Source organism: Dendronephthya gigantea, unplaced genomic scaffold (genome assembly GCF_004324835.1).
Source record: "Dendronephthya gigantea isolate DGI-Jeju-01 unplaced genomic scaffold, DenGig_1.0 000042F, whole genome shotgun sequence".
Taxonomy (NCBI): Eukaryota; Metazoa; Cnidaria; class Anthozoa; order Malacalcyonacea; family Nephtheidae; genus Dendronephthya; species Dendronephthya gigantea.
The window spans coordinates 800953-819278 of NW_021163052.1; the positions used below are offsets into that span (position 1 = coordinate 800953).

The window sequence follows — 18326 nt, forward strand, 5'->3', positions numbered from 1 at the left end:
TCGAGATAAGCCTCTTCATCTGTTGCACCACTGCCATAAAAAACATAAAACTTTGTCTCTAGTTTGTTTCACAATAACACACCATTTCTACCATTCCCGCATAATGTTGCTCCGGAGCAACAATTCCAAAATACTCTAAAACACACCCAAAAATTTTTTCCCATTCAAATGACTATTAGCCTACACAAGTACATGTAATTTGCCATCTGATATCTTTTCCTTCAAAAATTAAGATTTATGCTGGAAAGGGAAAGGAACACGGACTTCCTGAACGGTTGTTGTTATCGCTAGAAACTTAATCGAGGGATAAATAGGAGCAGTCGCTGAAGGTTTAATTGGGGGTGTATATCATATCATATATTATTCGTATTATGCCTGATTGATTTCTTAATATGCATATGTTCATGAATTATGCTGCTACTGATGTAACAGTACATTTTGCCCTCATGCATTTCTTCGTCGTTGACAGTCCCTATGTTAATGTATTGTAGAATATATTCATGTTCGAAACGTAAATGCGGCTATAGCCAAAGTTTATTAGTTTATAGCGGCCATATAGCCAAAGCCAAACAACGCTATTGAAAGAAATCAGTCAGACGAATGCAGAAAATGAGCCCCCCGCCTCTAGCTTCTAGCCAGAGCTTTGATAATCTGTTCTTTATACCCTAAAAATTGTTGGAAAAGCGTCGGGACAGATATTGATATATACGTTTTATGGCCATCACAGACTGGTGTTTTGGTAGTCTTTGTTTACGCGCTAATCGAGTTCCAATGCAATAATCGGTTCAGGGTTGTAAAAAACCTATCTTCGTAATTATTTTCATTACTTTTTCCAGCAATATAGGGCAATTTTATAAAGTTTTCTTTACAATTCAGCACAGCGGAAGATGCATTGGTAACGCTCGTCAGCATGTGCGGCTTAACGCGTGTTCCGGCCGAAGTATCTCAGAAGGGGATAAAACTGCGACAGGACACTGAGCAGTAGGAGACACTAGTGCATGTTGCCTGAAAAAATTGGTTTCGTAAAAAAAAAGACTGAAAAGGCTACAAGGTTGTTAAATAAGTACAAACGCAAACAAGCTATATTGTAGCTTTGTTTTGATGGTAAATTCTTATACTTCAATAGCCCAAGCTTTTTTGAACAACACAACAACCGCTCGGAGGAGTCCGCGTACTTTCTGCATAAATTTTAACTTTTTAAGGAAAAAAATATCAGATGGCAATTTTTGGGTGTGTTTTAGGGTATTTTGGAATTGTTGCTCCGGAGCAACATTATGCGGGAATGGTAGAAATGGTGTGTTATTGTGAAACAAACTAGAGACAAAGTTTTATGTTTTTTTATGGCAGTCAGTGGAACACATGAAGAGGCTTATCTCGACCATGGCAAGTATCTCAGAGATTTGATGGAACGGTGTAGAGAGAAGGGTTGACGAAGTCAAACAATATTGTGTATTGTTATCTTCCGCTGAGATACTTTTGGAACACACACGCGTTAAACCGCACTTGTTGACGTGTGTTTCAGAGACGTCTTCTGCCGTGCTGAATGGCGAAAATAACTTTTGTCCCAGAATATTCAAGCTATTCGTTATTATTTCCAATTATTTACAATGAAAATCTTTAAAACAGTTTTTTCCTTCAACTATACATAAATGGACTTGACATTTAGTGCATGTGTCCATAACGACAAGGAATCTATCTGGTGCTACATTTTTAGAATGTTACCGTTTAGCTTTTTGTCTTTTGTTTTCTTCACGAAACCGATTAGGCAACGCTATAGGGTCTCCTGCCGCTCTGTGTGATGACGGAATTTTGCATTTGCTACAGTAATTTCCAGAAATAACCAACACTGCGGTTGCGGTTCCGTTGCAGTCGACCAAGAGAAACCGCAGACGACAGCAAGGGAAAATAACTTCGCAGTGGCCGTTCGCTTCCGAACGAAATGTTAAGAACAGCTGAGAACGAGAACACAATAGCCAGATCGGAAAAGTCTTAAGAAATGCCTGTCAGACCAAGTTAGGCCGAGGTTTAACCTCCGTCTCACCGCGGTTCAACCTCGGCCTGACCTCGGTTCAATCGCGATGAGGCCGAGCTTTGACCCTCTGGCTTTGACCTATAGGTTAACCGCGGTTTTTGTTAGATTATTTCTGGACAATATTGTATATTGTTATTTGTTATCTTCCGCTGAGATACTTTTGGAACACACGTTAAGCCGCACTTGTTGACGCGTGTTCCATGCAGAGACGTACGTCTTCTGCTGTGCTGAATGGCGAAAATTGTATAATTATTATATTTATCCTCGTATATGTTTGGCTAAAATCAGCAGATAAACAATATAGTATAATATACAACACAACTTGTCTTCCGGACCTCTTGTATAAATGCAGTGCACTAGGCCGACGAAAGCAAAGTTTTGAACTTTTACTGACAAAGATACAATCTTGGCAGTCCTGAAACCGTTAGTTTGTGGTTAACAAACATTTCGAGATTTGACTTGGAAGTTGAAAAGAAAATACAAGTAAGTACATTGCATTGTTTTCGGGAATGTGGGGACATAAACTGATACACCACTACGATATATTTAAAATGCCTGCCATCATCTTGGTAATTCAAACCGTTCGGAGGATGTCGTCGGGGGTTTTTTTTGAATTTTTGATTTTTGGCTGAAGCAATTTTTGGATAAAAGTGTACGAGTTCAAATTGTATTTTCTAAGACCTCCCAAGAATTTTTATCATTTTTAACGTAGCTACGTTTATGTCAGTGAGGCGTATCACGCGTGCTCAGAGTGGTAATTTATAAATGCACAAGTTCTGACTTGCTATATTCGGGCTATAAGCTATGGCTATATTTCGAGCGAAAAAAATTACATTCTAGAAATTAGGAATAAAAACGGCCAGAAAGTTCAAAAAGTTGCATCCTATATCCTTAAGACAGAGTATGATATTAATTATCCGGGTTATACCCATCATTAACAAAAAACCGTTTCTTATATAACATAAATTTTTGCACTCACTGAAGTATCTGCTATAATTGCTTTATCGCCAGAGTTGCAAGGAAGATGAAGATCGTTCAAGTGCTTGTTTTAGTATTTGTTATAATGTACCTCGAGGAGACATGTCATGGCTATGCGGGTGAAAAGCGAAATTGTAAGAGTCATTTATTTGTTTTAAATTTAATCTATTTAAGAAAGTTATGAAATAAACTTGAATCCTTATTATTATTAATGAACACTGAGAAGAAATACATCATTTCAAATAAATCAAACGAATCTTTTGGAGTCTTTCGAAAATAATTTTTTAGTTCACACGTTTGAGAGATGCATGCAGTCATAAAAAAATACTATAGACATCAATCGACCTGCAAAATACGATTTCTTCTTTCATTCTTTAGGGGTATCATTGTTGCTACGTTTGATTCATTTACCTCTTTGTCTTTCAGCTTGCAGTTGTAGCAGTATAGCTGGAACGTGCTTTACAACTTGTCCAGCAGGCTACAGGGATTGCGGTTCTGGTGTCCCTTCGACCTGTGACCCTGGTCAATTATGTTGCTACAATAATTCATCCATTTCTCGTGGTTGACAGTCCCTATATGTTAAATGCCTTGTTGATTATATTCATGTTCGTAACGTAAATAAAAGTTTATAACCATTCTCGGTGATTTTTTTTTGCCTTTAGATGTCAAATTCTTTAATGAGAATACGTACAGGACGCGCACATGCGGCTGTAGCCAAAGTTAATTCACTGCGATGTTTTTCAGGTGTTCGTCGGATGATCACCAGACTGCGACTACAGTTGTTAATTTAGTTATGGTGACATCGAACGTTTTCGAGTAAATCGAAGTTTAGTCAATCGCGAGCGGATGAGTCTGCGTATGAAACTTTCTGAGTCTTAGATGTCAGGACTTAATATCCAAGATTTGTCAGCGAGAGTCATTGCTAATAAAATTAATTAAGCCTCGTCAGAGCCTTTGTTTGTGTTCACAAAAATCGTCTATTTTCCAGCATTGGGTGTGTTTGGTTTGTTTAACTATAGTGATTGAAGATTTATAGAATTATTTTCTTTACCAACCTTCCGTTGTTCTATAGCTGAATATTGGCCAGATCATCTCTAAAACTCCACTTGTTTTGATAAAAATATATTTCATTTTAAAAGAGGTTGACATTTTACTATATGTGATTATTGTAATATCTGCTTCCGTGCTTGCTTATTTACATTAAACACTCGCAACTCCAACCAAGCGAAATTCCTACGAACTGCATTGAATAACGCTAAGAAAGCTGAGAATCTTGCTAAAGATTCCGGTCTCGAGGAAATGGTTTGCTGGGCTCAGACTACAATTGCTTCTTGTGTAGAGGCATTGGTAGTTGGGACTTTGATGAAAATAAAAAACAGTATGGTGTATAAAGTACAGCAAAGAGTGTGAGAATAACTCTATATTATATATATATATATATATATATATATATATATATATATATATATATATATATATATATATATATATATATATATATATATATATATATATATATATATACGTGCCTGTATCCAAAAAGCACACTCACACTCATTGATTGTCACATACAAATGTTATTATTACTGATCGATCAATGAGAAAGTTGTAACCATTGGAGCCATTCAAGGTAAAGCACTGAAAATCAAGATCTTGTTCGAGTGGAAATACCTCCATGGAAACGCTATGAGAAGATTAAGATCGCTCACTTAATGAGTTTGAGTGTGAGTGAGGTTTTAGAATACAGGCGTTACTATACGTGCCTTTGCCTATAGTAATATACAATAGACCATTTTGATGAAGATGGACAACTGATTACATCGCTATGGTCGAATGTATTGTAAAATACTTTACAGGATGTACAATGCCATCACAAGAAGATTTTTTAATGGTCGAGAGTAAATTATTAGGCAGAGGCACGAATGAGGGGGTGGCGTGGGTTTAACATGTCTCGAATCTCTCTCAGCGGGCATTCTAATCGTTCCTTTATTTATATACCGATAATAAACAGTAATAATGTACTTGAAGATCAAGTTGAATATATTTTTTTCCTTCTATACTTCTGTGAGACTTTTATGCTGCTAAATTCAAAATATGCAACGGTCGTGTTTGCAAATGCGGCTATCTCCACCGCGTTGTTAGACTTGAAATACGAATATTCACCTGACGTACAATATGCCATCTTTTGAGAGTCATTCCTCCGGTCCCTGGGGAGAATCTCGTATAGGGAAAACCCCCTTTTTTGTTTATGCATATGATAACCTGATTATATTTGTTGTTTAACGCAAATGATAAACTGATTTGTGCTGAGGGGTTTAGATGTGAAATATTCTCTCAACAAAACGTATGATCGTGTGGTAAGTACGCGGGCGGATATGTAACCGCCCTTTTGCACTATAAATTCCGGCGCCGTTCACAGGGTATACCGGATTGCCGTCGGAACAGGTCAAATTTTGAAGTTAATAAAGTACAGTGAAGTTTTTTAATGTCTGTGATTTGAAGGATGTCGTAACGAGCAAACCAGTATCTTGTGAACGCAGCCTCAGTAAATTCTGGCAAAGTAAAACATCGGTAGAGTTATATGTCATATTATATTTAGCATATATCTTGAATACAATACGTACCCTTTCCACGTTGTGTGAAGTTTTCTTCAGTTACGACGTAGCGTTATGTAAACTAAATTGTGTTAATCGTGCATGCCTCTACTAGTACTACTAAACTTAGATAATTCGTGTCAGGAAACGTGTTTGGCACCCGTGTTTAAAATATACATGTGAATGTCTATATATAGCTATACGTTTCCTGCAACGTTTCCGGTTACATGCAATATCGCACGTATTTCTACCTAGCACACCTAATGAAATGTATTATTGTATCAATTAACGCGTTGCATTAGCGAGTTTAAGATGCACCAAATCTACGACGCAGACGTGACATGAAAACTGCCTTCTTCACAAACCTCATTCAAAACAAACCTTCCTCACGGTTGGTACCCGCGTACCCGCAGCTTTTGCAACTACTCTACTTTATATACCTTTATGTTTTTTATTTTCATCAAAGTCCCAACTACTAATGCCTCTACACAAGAAGCAATTGTAGTCTGAGCCCAGCAAACCATTTCCTCGAGACCAGAATCTTTAGCGAGATTCTCAGCTTTTCTTGCGTTCTTCAATGCAGTTCGTAAGAATTTCGTTTGCTTTTCAGGTTGGAGTTGCGAGTGTCTAATGTAAAGAAATGATTGAGCCAGTGCGAACCAAATCTCCCTGTACTCTGTTAATGGATTTCCTTCACACACTGATTGATTTACTGCCATTATACTTGCTTGGGCTTTTTTAAGGCTCTCTTCATCTATGTCTTTTTTGATCACCTTTCCCGACATGTTATATCCCAAGTAATGAGTTGCTAACACGATATGCGCAGTATGACACTTGTCTGCCAGTACCGTTGGAGCACCTTCAACATACTCCAGGTGTTCCAGTGCCTTGATACAAAGTATGTCCGGCGATAATCTTTCGTCGTTTTGACGGTAATCACAAGATAATGCGGCGACTAAATAAATAGGAGCAGTACAAAGTCCAGGTTCTACTTGTTCTGCTACGGTTAAAGCGTCAAATGCTATTTTCCGAGATTCATCAGTTTTGCCAGACACACGTACTACAAGCGATTTCAAAAACAGAAAATGCCCTTCAAACACCTTTGGTTCCTTTGTCCGGGGAAAACTTTCTTGGAATTTAGTAAGCAAGGTAGACGCTTCCTGAGTATTGCCTAGTCGATATTTTGCCATTACTCTACTGGACAACACTACTAACTTTACATCAAGATTGTTGGGATATTTATGCTCAAGTTGACTGGCGCGTCTCGTGAAAGATTTCCAATCTTGGTTATTCATGACTTCGGTTAAAACTTCGTTAGCCTCAATGAAACGTTTTTTGGCCGCAGGACTTAATAAAATACGTTTAACTGTGGAAGGAACGTCTTGTTTCCTCTTGTTTAGACCGACAGGCTGTAGTTTCTCCTTCCAAGTTTTGAACGACATTCTTTCGACTTTTCCTACCACCATTTTATAGCTTTCTGGTTCCTCTGTGAACACTCCACCACAACAAGGAGCGATAAAGATCACGATCACAAACGTTGATGGGATAGGGTTGGACTTCTCGTCCAGCACTGGTTCAAAGAAAATTTCCCAGTGTTCTCCTCGCTTTGGTTGACCAATCACGTCAGGCCAGATCATTCTCTGAATGGCTTTTTCAACTTTCTTCTCAATTTCGGAAATGTTTTCTGTTTCCTCTCCCTGAACAACGCAATCATCATCAATACCATAGTAAATGTGACCACCCCTGTGGTTAGCGAACGCTGATACGTAACAACTGAATTTGTTACTTTTACCAATCATACGATCTGCGAGTGTGGCGCGCTTTGATGAATCTGATTTCAGGTGCTTGAACTGAATAACCTCATTTTGACCAAGATCACAGTCTTGACCGTTAAGAAATGTTTTCTGGTGTGAGCCAAGTTGGACGGGTTGATCAACAAATTTTCTGTTTAATATTTTTTCCACATTCGGGAGATTGTCATTGCCAAAAAGCTCAACTTGTTTTTGAGTGGGTCGGTAAAGATTGTATTTAATTGTGACGAGAAAGGGAGCTTCACCCACACAAATTTTTATCACTTTCTCTTTTTTGTCCTCGAAAATGTTAATCGAATCGACTATCTGAGCTCGAAACCTGGACTCTGATAACTGTTCTAGCGTTCGAGTCAAGGAGTGGAGTATCGTGGCGGAGACCAAGTTACCTTCCGTTTCTTCACCACGTATTTCCACTTTTCCGCCATTGCTGTTTAACAAGGCACAGATTGTATTAACAATTTCTTCTTTTTTCTGCTCTCTGTATTTTTTATCCTCCGATATTTTTTCCTCGGAGAATATTATATGAATTACGTCTTCCAGATAACGATACGTTGACATTGCTGTCGCCATCTCGTCAGCGAACTCTTACAAAAAACGTGTGATTTCTTTTTAATGATTGTGACCTACGCTTTGCAAGTCCAAAGAGTAATTTATGCGCATGTATTTTCCATCAAAGTCTCGTGACACCCCCTGCTGGGAGTAGTACTCTTTGAAAGACGGCAGAGAAAGCTAAATAACAAAACAAACAGCGTAACTGATTTTATCTTCAACAATGTCTGCATGAATCGTTCTGAGATTGAGATTGACCGCGTTTTGAAGCTTCGACTTCCTGCATGTATATAAATTTTAAAAGTTGTCTTTGAACTCGATAGATAAACAAATACACACCGATCGATCCAATAATACATTTTACATATTCTGTATAGACATATTACTGTGCCGAGCGGGAACCGTATTCATATTCAATACGAGAGCTGAACATCTTGCTTTACGAAAAGCCATATTTTACAGGTTTGCATGTTATTTAAAGTACGTTTTGTCATGACTGAAGACATTTCTAGATTGACAATTTAAGTGGATCAGCATATATTATGTGTAATAACAATATATATAGTTGTATTTGAAACACATTTCAAATTTCATATGTATTTCATTAATTTTATGAACTTGGTCGAAAGATTTCTTAACATTCTTGAGAGATAGCTATAGTAGTAGCTATATGAAACGTTACTCGGTGTATTTTTTGAAGTTTGATCCTAAATTGTTTCTTAAAGCACGTTTGGACTTCAAATTATAATACAAATGCATACACACACTTAAAATTTTGCCTCGAATGCATTTACTGAAACAAAAACCAGTTATATATCAGCATGTACTTACCAAACGATGTACAGCTACACTTGTTTGAGAGAATATTTCACAGTTTAAACGTGTACGTATCTGATGCACAAGCATATTAACTTATCGAGTGCATAACACCTTTTTAAATATATATTTATATGGGAATTTCGCTATACGAGAGATTCTCACCAGGTGACAGGAAGAAGACTCTCAACCCACGTAATTAACGTTATTATATATAAAGACACTACAGAGAAAATGAACAGGCATGGATCATGAAGCAGATATTACAATGACCACATATAGTAAAATCTCAACCTTTTGAAATGAGATATTATTTGATCAAAACAAGTGGAGTTTTAGAGCTTTAGAAAGCCGACGAAGCAATAGAATACGTTCTAAGCCCCGTTTAGATGAGGCACGAGTCTGAGAGTCGAACGTCTTGTTTTACGAAAAGCTATTCGCTCAATTTAGGTTAAATAATTTACAAAGTAACGTTTCGTCGTAACTCGTAACTAAGGCTATGTGCACAGGAGCGTCGTTTCCGGGCGTTCTCAAAATCCTTTTTGTCTGTATGTTAAATGCTCAATATGCTATGCTCAATATGCTATGCTCAATATGCTATGCTCAATATGCTATGCTCAATATGCTATGCTCAATATGCTATGCTCAATATGCTATGCTCAATATGCTATGCTCAATATGCTATGCTCAATATGCTATGCTCAATATGCTATGTTCAATATGCTATGCTCAATATGCTATGCTCAATATGCTATGCTCAATATGCTATGCTCAATATGCTATGCTCAATATGCTATGCTCAATATGCTATGTTCAATATGCTATGCTCAATATGCTATGCTCAATATGCTATGCTCAATATGCTATGCTCAATATGCTATGCTCAATATGCTATGCTCAATATGCTATGCTCAATATGCTATGCTCAATATGCTATGCTCAATTATGCTATGTTCAATATGCTATGCTCAATATGCTATGTTCAATATGCTATGCTCAATATGCTATGCTCAATATGCTATGCTCAATATGCTATGCTCAATATGCTATGCTCAATATGCTATGCTCAATATGCTATGCTCAATTATGCTCAATATGCTATGCTCAATATGCTATGCTCAATATGCTATGCTCAATATGTTAAATTGGCTTCAATTTCTATTGCAAATTGACGGTGTTTGAAACCGTTTTGGACAAAAACAAAAATGAAACGCTTGAAAACCTTACCGTACATGTGCACAGAGTCATAGTTTAAAGACATCTCCAGACAAAGTGGACTCTATATACATGATAACATTTTCAAATCTTCAAACGAGATTTCCATTCGCTTGGTCAGAGGATGTCTTGGCATAAAAACTGCCCTTAACGTTTTATTTAGAAAGACAGGATGGTAAATACTCTCCTATCTTTTCATAACCTGATTAGTAGTTGCTATTTCTGCTATTTCTATATATATCGATTATTTAAATATATATCGATACCTATTTATGACTATTCTGTACCTGTTGACTAAGATTCTGAGCCCAGCTAACCATTTCCACTAGACCCGAATCTCTGGCGAGATTTTCAGCTTTTTTTGCCAACTTAAATGCTGTTTTCAGGTGTATATTTTGTTTTTTAGGCTCAAGTTGCGAGTGTCTGATGTAAAGAATTGTTTGAGCTAATGTGAACCAAATCTATCTTCCTTCTGTATTCTGTTAGCGGATTTCCGCCACAAACTAATTGATTTACTGCCATTATACTTGCTTGGGCTTTTTGAAGACTTTCCTTATCGATGTCTTTTTTGATCATCTTTCCTGACAAATTATATCCCAGATGATATGCTGCCAATAAGATGTGCGCAGTATGATACAGGTCTGCTCGTGCTATTGGAGCACCTTCAATATATTCCAGGTGTTCCAGTGTCTTGATACAAAGTATGTCCGGCGATAATCCTGCGTCGTTTTGACTTTTATCATAAACTGATGCAAGGACTGAATAGACAGCTGCAGTACAAAGTCCGGGTTGTACGTGATCTACCATTGCTAAAGCGCACGTTGAGATTCCCTGAGATTCAGCAGTTTTGCCAGCCGCACGCTCTAATGCTGTTTTCAAAAACTGTGAAAGGACTTCAAACACCATAGGTTCCTCTGCTCGGTGAGAACATTCTCTGAATTTATCGAGCAAGGTACACGCTTCGCGTATATTTCCTTGTCGATACTTTTCCATCACTTTTCTCGACAACACTACTAACGTTATTTCAGGATTGTCAGGATATTTCTCTTCAAAAGAACTGGCCAATATTTCAAAATTAGCCCATTCTCCGTTATTCAAGACATCGGTTAAAACTTCATGAACCTCAATGAAACGTTTTTTTGCCGCAGGACTTAATGAAACACGTTTCATTGCGGAAGGAACTTCTAGTGTTCTCTTGTTCAGACCAACAGGCCGTAGTTTCTCCTTCCAAGTTTTGAACGACATTCTTTCAACTTTTCCATCTACCATTTCATAGCTTTCTGGTTCCTCTGTGAACACTCCACCAAAACAAGGAGAGATAAAGATCACGATCACAAACGTTGATAGAATAGGGTTGGACTTCTCGTCCAGCACTGGTTCAAAAAAAATTTCCCAGTGTTCTCCTAGTTTTGGTTGACCAATCACGTCAGGCCAGATCATCTTCTGGATGGCTTTTTCAACTTTTTTCTTAATTTTCGAAATGTTTTCTGTTTCCTCTCCATGAACAACGCCATCGTCATCAATACCATAGTAAATGTGACCACCCCTGTGGTTAGCGAACGCTGATACGTAACAACTGAATTTGTTACTTTTACCAATCATACGATCTGCGAGTGTGACGCGCTTTGATGAATCTGATTTCAGGAGCTTGAATTGAATGACCTCATTTTCTCTGAAGGAACAGTTTCGATTTTTGTGAAATGTTTCGTGGTGTGAGCCAAGTTGGACGGGTTGATCAACTAATCTTCTTTTCATAATTTCTCTAGCGTTCGTGACATTGTCAACGATCTCAACTTGCTTTTGAGTAGGTCGGTAGAGATTAGAATTAACTGTGGCGAGAAAGCGAGCTTTACTGACTCTAATTGATATCATTTTCGCATTTGTATCTTCGAATTTCATAGAAAATAACTCAGTTATATCACTTATATGATCTCCAAACCGGGATAGTATTGACTGTTCTAGAGTTCGAATCAAGGAATCAAGTATCGTTGTGGGGGCCAAGTTTCCTTCGGTCTCTTCGCCACGTATTTCCACTGTTCCGCCATTGCTGTTCAACAAAGCACAGACTGCAATAGCAACTTCCTGTTTCTTCTGATCTCTGTATTTTTTTCTCATCCTTCGATATTTTTTCCACCGAGTATCTTATATGACTGACGTCATCGCGATAACGATACGTTGACATTGCTGTCGCCATCTCGTCAGACAACTCTTAGAAAACGTTTTATAGTTATGACGAATAAATGATTTGAATATACACGAGTTACGGATGCCTCCTGCTGGTAATGTACATTGAAAGACGTATGGAGATCTAAAAATAAAACAAAACAGTCAGCTAAATTTTTACCTGTGTCAAAGCAGAATCGACCTTATGATGAACGCCTGCCCAGATATATCTGCCTATTATATATCATACATGTTTTTTCCCTCAGTGAATAAATAAGCAGGCGTTGATGCAGTAATACATTTTATAGATATGTAAGCCAAGGGTAATATGTCTACAATATTTTTGCTAGAGACTGGACTGATTGGTATACTTGGTGGGAACCGTATTTATTTTTTAAAACCATTTAGGTTTCCAAGAATGTAGGTTTGAGAAGTGGGAGACAGTATTACATGAAAATAGTTGTATTCGAAATACATTTTCAAATTTTACACAATTGACATAGTTACTTCCCACTTGGTCGAAAGATGTTTTGTGACCTTTGTTTCTGTAAACCTTCACTGTATGAAAATAGTGTGTAAATAATATAGTGTAGCGAGTGTATACACAGTTTGCTTGGATTCCTTTTATTTTTACAACAAAAAGACTAGTTACATATCGGTGTTTGCACTCACCTTCCGTTTGTTGAGAAAACTTGTCACTTCTGACGACGTATTTGGAGCAGAATATTATAAACTTCGTGCGTTCATACGATATTCCTAAATGTTCCAGGGAATTTCCCTACGGGAGATTTTTCCCAGTACCGGAGAAAGTCTCAACCCACGCAATGTTCTTTGAAAGACACTACAGAGTAAAAAACAAGGCGGATCCAATACAAATGTCAACTTCTGTCTTTAAATGAGATAAGAGAGAATATCAGAGATGCCGGGTTACTATTGACCAATAATACAACGGGCCATCGGCGTAAAAAATAAGCTTTAGGAAAACCAACAACACACTTTTGGTCGTTTTGTTATTTGGTTAACTGAGACGGGCTTATATAAACGGGGCTTATTTTTTATCCTTCGATATTTTTTCCACCGAGAATAAGTATGAATTACGTCTTCGAGATAATGATACGTTGACATTGCTTACTTTCTGATTGTGATTCACGCTTTGTAAGTCCAAAATTAAGATTAATTTATGCGCATGTATTTTCCTCAAATGCTCGTGATACCCCCTGCCGGCAATAGTAGCTCAGTTCTCTTTCGGAGACGGCAGAGAAATCTAAATAACAAAAACAATCAGCGCAAATGATTCTTATCTTCAATATATTATACAGGCAAATATGTGTACATTACTGTGGCGAACGCGGGAAACGTACGTATATATCATTCTTATTTTAAACACGAGAGCTGAACATGTTGCTTTACGAAAAGCCATATGTTACATGTTTTCAAAATGTTATTTAAGTACGTTTTGTCATGCCTGAAGACATTTCTAGACTGACAATTGAAGTGGATCAGCATATATTATATGCAATAACAATATATATAGTTGTATTTGAAACACATTTTTAAATTTCATATATGCTTGTATCTCAGTAGCTAATTGTAGATGAAGTGGAGTTTAAGAGATGATCTGGCCAATATTCAGCCACAGAACGACGGGTCGACGGTTGGCAAAGTGAATAATATGCTGGAGGAAGGGATGATGCAATAGTATATTTTTATATTCTAGGCAAACATGTGTACTATTTTAGCCCCGTTTACACTACACTCAATTTATCGGCACGAAACGGCTAAAATCGGTACCCGTGCCAAATTTCACTGCCGCTTTTGTATTGGAAGCCCGATTCACATTTTAAACACGAGTCTGAGAGTAGAACGTCTTGTTTTACGAAAATCTATTCGAGCAATATATATCCCAAATCTCCCTTCAGTGAAATTACTGTAGTTATTATTTACTCGTTTAACTCATTCACCAGGTCTCACTACTCTAACTGGTATCATCTAGACCGTAGCGATATATCCTGCCCCCTGCACTTTTACCTTTACTTTAAATACCCTTATGTTTTTCGTTTTCCTAAACATCGCAAGCAATAATGCCTCAGTACAAGAAGCAATTGCAGTCTGAGCCCAGCAAACCATTTCCACGAGACCAGAATGTTTGACGAGATTCTCAGCTTCTTTGGCAAAGTTAAATGCTGTTTTGAGGTGTCTCGTTTGTTTTTCGGGTTCAAGTTCCGAGTGTCTAATGTAAAGAATTGATTGTGCCAATATGAATGAAATCTTTCTGTATCCCGCTAGCGGATTTCCTTTAACTAGTGATTGATTTACTGCCATTATACTGTCTTGGGCTTTTTGAAGACTTTCTTTGTCGATGTCCTTTTTGATCATCTTTACCGACAAATTATACCCCAGATGAAAAGTCGCTAACGTGATGTGTGCATTATGAAACAGGTCTGCCCGTGTCACTGGAGCATCTTCAACATACTCCAATTGCTCCAGTGCCTTGGTACAGAGTATGTCCGGCGATAATCTTGCGTCGTTTTGACTATCATCATAAATTGATGCAAGGACTAAATAGAGAGCAGCAGTAAAAAGTCCAGGTCCTACGCCTTCCACTTTGGTTAAAGCGTCAGTTGAGATATCTCGAGATTCATCAGTTTTGCCAGACACACGCGCCATTGCTGTTTTTAGATAACAAAAATGCACTTCAAGAACCAAGGGTTGCTCTGTCCGTGGAACGCATTCTTGGAATTCATTAAGCAAGCTTAACGCATTTGAAAAATTTCCTTGTCGATAATTTACTATCACTCTTTTCGACAACACTACTGATTGTACTTCAGGGTTGTCAGGATATTTCAGTTCAAGTTCACTGACGCGAATCGTGAATAATTTCCTGTCACCGTTATTAGTTGCTTCGGTTAAACCCTCATAAGCGTCATGGCAACATTTTTTTGCCGCAGGACTTAGTGAAATACGTTTAACTGTGGGAGGAACTTCTTGTTTTCTCTTGTTCAGACCAACAGGCTGTAGTTTCTTCTTCCAAGTTGTGAACGACATTTTTTCAACTTTTCCCCCCACCATTTCATAGCTTTCTGGTTCCTCTGTGAACACTCCACCACAACAAGGAGCGATAAAGATCACGATCACAAACGTTGATGGGATAAGGTTGGAGTTCTCGTCCAACACTGGTTCAAAGAATATTTCCCAGTGTTCTCCTCGTTTTGGTTGACCAATCACGTCAGGCCAGATCATCTTCTGGATGGCTTTTTCAACTTTCTTCTCAATTTCAGGAATGTTTTCTGTGTTCTCGCCATGAACAACGCCATCATCATCAATACCATAGTAAATGTGACCACCTCTGTGGTTAGCAAACGCTGATACGTAACAACTGAATTTGTTACTTTTACCAATCATACGATCTGCGAGTGTGAAACGCTTTGATGAATCTGATTTCAGGTGCTTGAATTGAGTGACCTCATTTTCTCTGAGGCAACAGTTTTGATTTTTAAGAATTTTTTTCTGGTGTGAGCCAAGTTGGACGGGTTGATCAACAAATCTTCTGTTCATTATTTTTAACGCTTTCAGGACATTGTCAATGAGCGCAACTTGTTTTTGAGTTGGTCGGTAGAGATTAGAATTAACTGTTGCGAGGAAGCGAGCTTTACTGACTTTAATTGATATCTTTTTCGCATTTTGATCTTCGAAGTGCATAGAAACCAACTCTGTTATCTGAGCTCCAAACCGTGACATTAATGACTGTTCTAGAGTTCGAATCAAGGAGTCGAGTATCGTAGTGGAGTCCAAGTTACCTTCCGTTTCTTCACCACGTATTTCCACTGTTCCGCCATTGCTGTTGAACAAGGCACAGACTGCAATAGCAACTTCATGTTTCTTCTGCTCTCTGTATTTCCTATCCTTCGATATTTCTTCTATGGACACAGAGATGTGAATATCATCATCAATACGGCAGTACGTTGACATTGCTCTTGCCATCTCGTCAGTTAACTTTTAGACAGCGATCTACGATTTTAATTCACAAAAGAATTAAACTACTGAGAACGACGGCCAGTATTGAAACTTTAAAGTTTTACTGTCGAATATCTCTTACAAACGGGCTCATATGACAGTTCTGATAGTTTAAAATTTTCCTTCTTCCTAATTAACTCCGCGTCTAACACTTAGGCATGTCGTCGATTCGGCGTATATGCTGTGAACTTAGCGGGAAGCACCAGCCCAACTTCGCGCTTTCTTTTTCCTGTAACTTCTACCAAAAGTTCATTCGATTCATCGGCCTTTAGAAAATAATCTATTTGCTCACTTTGAAATAAGCGCCGCTGTCAAGTGTCAAATAAGCGTCGCGTCTTTAAATCGATTTGCAATAAGCGCCGCGGCGCTTAATCGATTATTTACGGTATAGCTACTAATTTATTACACGGAAGTATATATGTCTTCCATTGTATACTTGCATAATTGTGACATATTAGTACCTGCTGACAATAATCTTTGCAAAGCGGTTAGCGTATCAAATAAAAAAACAATCAGCGTAACTGACTTGACTTTGTGATCCGTTTAAATCGCTTTGAGATAGACATTGATCATGTTTTAATCTCTGCGGATTGCGTCTATAGCAGTAGCAAGATTCCGCTTTAGTACGGAAACGTCGACGGAAAAACACATAAAATAGCTATAATAAAGGCGTGATGATCCCATTCATGGACGAGCAACGCCATTTATTAGTCATTTCGACTTTCGTCGACGTTTGTTGTCGTCCTTGAACTAAACCTCTTGAGTTCGTATTGCATATAGGCAGTGCTATATATTGCATGTATAGCGTGTCTTCGCTGTATAATAAGCAATAATAAATGCTAGATATGTACGTAAAAATGTGTATAAAATTGTACATACCAAACGATGTATATAAGTTTTCTTGAAAGATTTTTCACGCCTATAAGCACTTCTGCGTCATAACACATTGTTATTATTTGACTGCGTTTTAAATTGTAGGGATTTTCCCTATACGATATTCTTCCCAGGTATCCGGGAATAAGACCTTTAGACAGGAGTACACGTACATGCAGATTCTACAAAGACACTACAAGTACAAGCGGATCTTTGCAGTAAAATGTCAGTCTCGGTCCTCGAAGATGCCTTTAGCAAAACTAGTAAAGTATTAGAGATGACCTGGTCAATATTCAGTGCAGCGGCGTGGTGGCTCATATACCTTTTAGGTGGGGCTAGTATCGCTCGAATTATAAAGAAAAAAACGGATTATATATCGTTTTATATAATAACAAGACGCCTGTTCTGGCGTTAACTACGGCGCACGTGCCAGTCTTCAATATAAAGCTTCTGAACATAAACAATACAGTTCATACTCATTCAGATGCCTTGCGAACCTAAATGGTATTCGAACGCGAAATTCAGAAGCACATCGTACTTCAAAAAGTACAGAAGTTCAATTGTTCGCAAATGTAAATAAACCGCATGATACGTTCACTTTGTCTTACGCTTTGCCTTTGGAATTCGCACTTTCATATAGTTATATTAAATCTTCAATCCTGTGCAAACTGCGACGTGTCAACGCGCCCATACACGACCACATCTTGTTAAACGGCGAAATAGCAGCGATATTACTTTAAACACGAGTCTGACAGTAGAACGTCACAAAAATAGCATAGTTAGTTCATTGTTTTGTACCAATGTAATGTGATATTAATAAATATTTTGTGTTGTAATCACTCTTAATGATAATTTAAATTTAGAGTACAGCAGATGCGATTTCTTTCGTTTTGGGGGTCAGATACTTTACCGGCTAAATATAAGACTGATATATAAAACTTCAAACCTCTTAGTACACCTTTTGTGGAAAGAGGACCATATATTCTCAACAGTGAATTCAATTCTATCCTTATAACTTTTTGCGGGACCCCGTCAGCCGGGAACCCAGGGCAAATTGCTCCTCCCCTTCTGGGCGGCCCTGATATTGTTACTGATTTCTCAAAAATGACAAACTGAAATTACATAAGCTGCATGAACATTAGTCGTTGGGGCGCTTGCCTTCAGACCCACTACCAGGCAATCATCGATCAACATAATGCGAACATTCATGTAAATTACCCGCGAAACGTTGCACGGCTACAGCCTACAAGTACAGCTTTGCTTAATTGAATTAATTATTTT

General features: G+C 37.9%; 2 protein-coding genes and 1 long non-coding RNA gene across 4 annotated transcripts; 1 reads left to right on the top strand and 2 right to left on the bottom strand.

Annotated features, from left to right (window-relative positions):
* The first annotated feature begins 2364 nt into the window (after positions 1–2364).
* LOC114526814 lies at positions 2365–3629 on the top strand. The gene is made up of 3 exons (XR_003687367.1): positions 2365–2515; positions 3044–3144; positions 3437–3629. It is a non-coding gene; the product is annotated as an uncharacterized LOC114526814 (long non-coding RNA).
* Positions 3630–5979: 2350 nt separating this feature from the next.
* On the bottom strand, positions 5980–8877 carry LOC114526937. Its single transcript, XM_028548484.1, has 2 exons — positions 8796–8877; positions 5980–8144 (listed from the first exon to the last, which is right to left on the bottom strand). The coding sequence occupies exon 2, from the start codon at positions 7983–7985 to the stop codon at positions 6027–6029; it is 1959 nt and encodes a 652-aa protein (XP_028404285.1). The 5' UTR covers positions 7986–8144; positions 8796–8877; the 3' UTR covers positions 5980–6026.
* Positions 8878–12836: 3959 nt separating this feature from the next.
* On the bottom strand, positions 12837–17183 carry LOC114526908. 2 transcript variants are annotated; one of them, XM_028548450.1, is made up of 3 exons: positions 17052–17183; positions 13291–16166; positions 12837–12999 (listed from the first exon to the last, which is right to left on the bottom strand). In XM_028548450.1, the coding sequence occupies exon 2, from the start codon at positions 16137–16139 to the stop codon at positions 14148–14150; it is 1992 nt and encodes a 663-aa protein (XP_028404251.1). In that variant the 5' UTR covers positions 16140–16166; positions 17052–17183; the 3' UTR covers positions 12837–12999; positions 13291–14147. The 2 variants fall into 2 exon arrangements, with proteins under 2 accessions (XP_028404251.1, XP_028404252.1); XM_028548451.1 differs by lacking the exon at positions 17052–17183 and having other exon boundaries at positions 13291–16305.
* Positions 17184–18326: the final 1143 nt, after the last annotated feature.